This window comes from Spermophilus citellus (assembly GCF_964194105.1).
Source record: "Spermophilus citellus genome assembly, chromosome: 2".
Classification (NCBI taxonomy): domain Eukaryota; kingdom Metazoa; phylum Chordata; class Mammalia; order Rodentia; family Sciuridae; genus Spermophilus; species Spermophilus citellus.
In genome coordinates, this window is record NC_138183.1 from 239,122,133 (window position 1) to 239,127,551 (window position 5,419).

The following is a 5,419-nucleotide window of genomic DNA, read 5'->3' on the forward strand; positions in this document are numbered from 1 at the left end:
TCTCTCTCTCTCTCTCTCTCTCTCTCCTCTTTCTCTCTTTAAAAAAAAAGTTTTGATAGACATTACCAGGTTCATTGACCTCCTTTTGGTCTAAACTGTTTGGGTATCTGTGTCGACCTCCTCACAACTTTAGAATGACTTGGAAGATACTTTAGAGCTGTACTGCAGCAATTACTTCAGGCTCCATTTTTTTTACACATTCCTCAAAAATTTCTTGGGTATGTTGATGTTGGATATCTTTCTTGTTGACTTACATATGATCTTCACCTTCCTATCAGTTTGAAGACTCATTCATCTTTGGATATCAATTCTAGTTTTGTCCTGGTTGCTACTTCATATTTTTCATAGCTCTGATTTCCACAGTTCTTATTCCACTGCCAAAGTCTAATACCTAGAGATTCGTCAACATTTTTTATAAAGAAGCAAAGACTAGATCATTCATACTTGGACAAGTGCTACACTTACTGAACCTGAAATCCAGTTAAAAGTTTAAATAATAGTAATTCAATCTGTTCTACGAAACTACCTCACATAATTGTTCATCTTCTTTCTATATACCTTCAATGGAAGGATTAATAAAATAACAGTGTACACTAGTAATAAAATTAGATGAAATTACCACAAATTAGGTTATACAGAATCTTTCAATGAATGAGGCTTCTTTGGTTCATGCATAGCTACCTTATCCCAGGTAATAAATGCGATTTTTACTTAAAGCTATATAAAATGAGTAGAAAGTATGTAGGATAAAAATTTACATCTGTTTGTATATTATTTCTTCCACTAACATGAAATGTGGTCAAGTCTTGCCATGTTGAACTTTAATATCCTAGAAAACATGTTATAAGAATCAAAGATAAATTTAGCGCCTCTCAGGTCCAAATACATCCTTCATTGCCTGCCCCATATTAAGGTAAAATGGCTCTGTAAGCACTTCATTCCCTGATCTGCTGTGGTGTTAGTATTTGTATGTATAGTACCATGAAGCAGGCATCTCTTCCTAATTTAAATATGTTTCTGTTTTCATCTTGTACTGACTATGTGGCCTCCAACAGTGTGTCCATGTTTGTGTGTCAGGGGAGCTATCCAACGGCTCTCATTTCCCCTGGGTTTCCCTGACATCTTCATGGACAATTTCCCATTGTGTTTTAGTGGCATCTCTGCAGGCAGATTCCAGTGATTCTCATAGGCACCAACCAATCACTCTCCCAACTCAGCCTATGCTCACTGTAGTAGGATGTTTTCTTCCAGTCTTGGTCCAGCTGCACCCAACCTGCTTGCCAATCCAGACCACAGTTCCTTGTCTACCAGCCCCAGCTTCCCCATCACCCCAGTAGGAGGCTCACAAATTACCAATACCAGACAAGTTTCTTGTGTACTAGTTTCTATCCAGATACTGTGAACTAGTTCTGGCACCAATAAACACAGTGGACTTCTCTGCCATTCATTGGATAACGGATATACCATTCCAAACTATCGAAGCACAGCCTTCCTTTGAGGGTTGGGGAGGAACCAACCCTCAAAATTTGATTACATCCTAGACCTTCATCTTTCAGCCTTAAGGTGTTCTTATTCCTTTATCATTAATCCTATGATATAATTAATAAATTTATGTAAACTTTCCCTTTTCACATCAGAAAGCTGTGTGATCTGTCTCCTGATTGGACCCCAGCTGATACAATATAGAAGACAATGCCAGATTTTTAGAAATTAAATAAATAGCATCTCTTTTTACTATACACTCAATGTTTAATGAACAACAAAATACACAAAAATGAAGCTATGTGGAGGCCAGAGTCCAAAGTAAAAGAATATCATAATACATGTATCTTCCATTATCAGTAGAAACCAACATCTCAATGTTGATAAGCTAGTTTTAATATCAGTCCAAATATTCTAGATCCATAGTTTAGCTTCTAGAGGCATTTCAGGTTTTCAGTTCATTTATGAATATTTGTTGATTCAGGAAAAACTTATGCTGGCAAAAGTATGGGATGGGGAACAATAAGTCTGGATTACAACCCAGGCTTTAAACTTATGCTTGAGTAACCATCTACAAGTTTGATCAAACTCCTTGTTAGAGCTAAAATCTTTATCTGAGGATCCAGGAACTCGGATTCAGTTCCATCTGATACCTCTGTATGTAATGTTCAGCGATTCTGTTTAATTGTTACCTGAAGTCACTTTTTTTCTCCAGAGCTTCCTGATTGCATTTTTTACCTCAGCATTTCTGAGGGTGTAGATTAAAGGGTTTAACATAGGGGCTACCATCGTATAAAAGATGGCAACAGCTTTATCCATTGGCAGAGTGGTCACGGGGCGCAGATAGACAAATATGCAGGGCACGAAGAATAAGACGACTACTGTGATGTGCGACACACAGGTGGAGAGAGCTTTACGCCTCCCTTCCAAACTATGGTTCTTTAGGGAACGCAAGATGATCACATAGGATACCATCAAGAGGAGAAAGTTAAACAGGCAGATGAACCCACTGTTGGCAGCAACAAAGAGACCGAGGGTATGAGTGTCCATGCAAACAAGTTTCAGCAAAGGGTACAAGTCACACATAAAGTGATCAATGGTGTTGGGACCACAGAAGGGCAGCCAGACGGTAAAGAGGATTTGGATGGTTGCATGGAGAAATCCCCCGGTCCAGGCCACTCCTACCAGGAGAAGGCATAGCTTGTGGCTCATGATGGTTGTGTAGTGCAGAGGCTTGCAGATGGCCACATAGCGGTCATAGGCCATCACTGTGAGCAGGATGATCTCAGTAGCACCAAAAATGTGTTCTGCGTAGACTTGAGCCATACATCCATTAAAGGAGATGACTTTCTTCTCTTGAAGGGAGTCCATGATCAGCTTAGGAGCTGAAGAAGAAGAATAAATTGTGTCTATAAAGGACAGGTGGCTCAGGAAGAAGTACATGGGGGAGCTCAGAGCCTGGCTGTTGATAATGGTAACGACAATCAGCAGGTTGCCTGAGAGTGTTATCATGTACAGAACCAAAAATATCACAAATACTACCTTCTGTATTTTGGGGTTCTGTGTAAGACCTATTAAAATGAATTCAGTCACATTCCTTTTATTCTCCATCTAAGTGGCCTAGGTGATGAAAACTCCAGGAAGGAATATTTTACCTTTAGAAAAAGGGAAAAAAAGAACCATGAAAGAATAATAGTTCAAAATTCTGTCTTTTCAGTACTCGGCCATTTCACAAAACTCTAGGAATCAGAACTTCAAAAACTCTTTAGATGACTTTCAGTCTTTTTGTTTTTTCCTGACTTAAAAAATATTCTTATAAGATATATAACATCCAGAACAAAGGGATTTCATTTCCTAGGATCAGGGGAGTAATTATAAAACTTCACTCAAGCATCATTACGATGGAATAAGGTAGTTACTAGAAGTAATCATATTAACTTAACAAGATTTTAAAATGTACATATAAAATAATGTGAATCAAAACCAGAGAATAGTCTATATGCCCTAATTATAAATATGTAAACACATTACAGGTTAAAAGTTAGTGATATTAGTTATGGAATTAGTATTTGAAGATTGTAGGTTTTGTGTCTGTATTTTAAGAATAAAATTCAAAGTTTTCACCTAGATTTTTATGTAAGTTCTGTTTCACCTATGCTCAACATAGATGTATAAGTTTCCTTTGCCTTACATCTCTGCCAACATATTTTTACTTTATTTTTATTAATGTTATATAATTATACATTATTATATGAATGGAACTGGAGGATTTTAAGTGAAAAAAGCAAGGTAAATAAAGTCAAATACAAAATTTTACCTCTCCTATATGGAAGTAAAAAAAAAAGTAATCTGATTGCAGAACAGGGAGGGAGTACTAGAGGCTGAGAAGATGGGAACGGAGGCCAAAGGGAGGTTGGATAACGGATAACAAAATGCACCTAGAGAGAAGGAATGAATTCTGATGTTCCACAGCACAGTACAGAGACTAGAGTTCATGATAACCTGCTGCATATTTTATAAGTACCCAGACTGGAGAAGCTTAAAGATGCCAAATATAAAGAAGGGAAACAGAAATATACCCAGTGCTTAATGTATGCATGTGTTGAAATATCACATTATACTCCCTTAATATGTGTAATTATAACATATTAATAAAAATAAAATAAAATTCTCCAACATTATGCTGTAATTAAATATATGTATAGAAAAAAAGTGATAAGTCACTTAATATATTTAGGACATTTACTTCAGGTGTGAGATTACAGCTGACCTTTTCCTATTTTTAACATTTTCCAAATTTCTACAGTTCGCATTATTAGTTTTATAATCAGAAAATCAATAAAATTTTCATATTTTTCCCCTGGAGGCCTGTACTTGAGGGCATGCATTTTTAAACTGAGTAGAATGTATGAAATAACAAACAACAGCAATTGTAAATTTGCCCATCATAGGAATACAGAAAATATTATTTGAATATAATTAAAGTAATACATTAATTACTTTATGTGCTCATGAAATTGTTGTCACCAATTCACCAAATGGACATAGGATGAGGGCCTGAATGGGGGCACTGACCACTCAAAGAAGTTCAGAAAAGAAGATGAGTCTGCCCTTGTGAAACACTTAGAATTGTTATAAATACCATTTTTAGTCTACCAGCCGGACTATTGAACTCTGGTTCTAAATTACACAATTAGTCAATAATTGATATGGGTAGTTAATAAGTCCAATGTGGATAATCAACCAAAATCTATTTAATGCAATGTCTATGTTAATTTCTTGATGTGGAATGCCAATGTCACTCAAACTTTGAGATAGTATTTAAAGATAACTTTTGCCATTATTAATTCTCACTTTTTCCTGGACCTCTGATTCCTTTTCTTTTTTCCCTGTTATCTTAATGTATTCTAAAAACACCAAGGTTGTGAAGGGCAAGATGAATTGTCCCCACTACATGTGGGCAGGATATATAACTAATGAGGTACATGGAAAGGTAACCTGCTTCACATGATCCCACAAATGCTTCATTAAGGAGCTGGCCTTGGAGAGCCAGGCCCAGGACTGCAGCTTCCCTTCTGGATAGTCCAATGTACCAGAGAATCCTTCCAGGGCCCAAGAGCCCCTGAGAATACAACCAAGTGAACGTCTAATTGCCAACTCTCCTCTAGAGGACGCAGCCCTTGGGAGAACCAAAGGCTGAATAGAACGAACCTACCTTCCTTCCTTCCTTCCTTCCTTCCTTCCTTCCTTCCTTCCTTCCTTTCTTTCTTTCTTTCTTTCTTTTTTCTTAATACCAGAGATTGAACTCTGGGAGCACTTGGTCACTGAGCCTCATCCCCAGCCCTATTTTGTATTTTATTTAGACACAGGGACTCACTTAGTTGCTTAGTGCCTTGCCATTGCTGAGGCTGGCTTTTGCACTCAATTCTCCTGTCTC

The 5,419-nt window shown here is 37.2% G+C and overlaps 1 protein-coding gene across 1 annotated transcript; it reads right to left on the reverse strand.

Moving 5' to 3' along the window:
• Positions 1–2,163: 2,163 nt before the first annotated feature.
• LOC308639155 (olfactory receptor 4C12) lies at positions 2,164–3,093 on the reverse strand (the record flags this gene model as incomplete). The annotated part of the gene is made up of 1 exon (XM_081277232.1): positions 2,164–3,093. One exon carries the CDS (start codon positions 3,091–3,093, stop codon positions 2,164–2,166), a length of 930 nt encoding a protein of 309 aa, XP_081133358.1.
• Between the last annotated feature and the right edge of the window lie 2,326 nt (positions 3,094–5,419).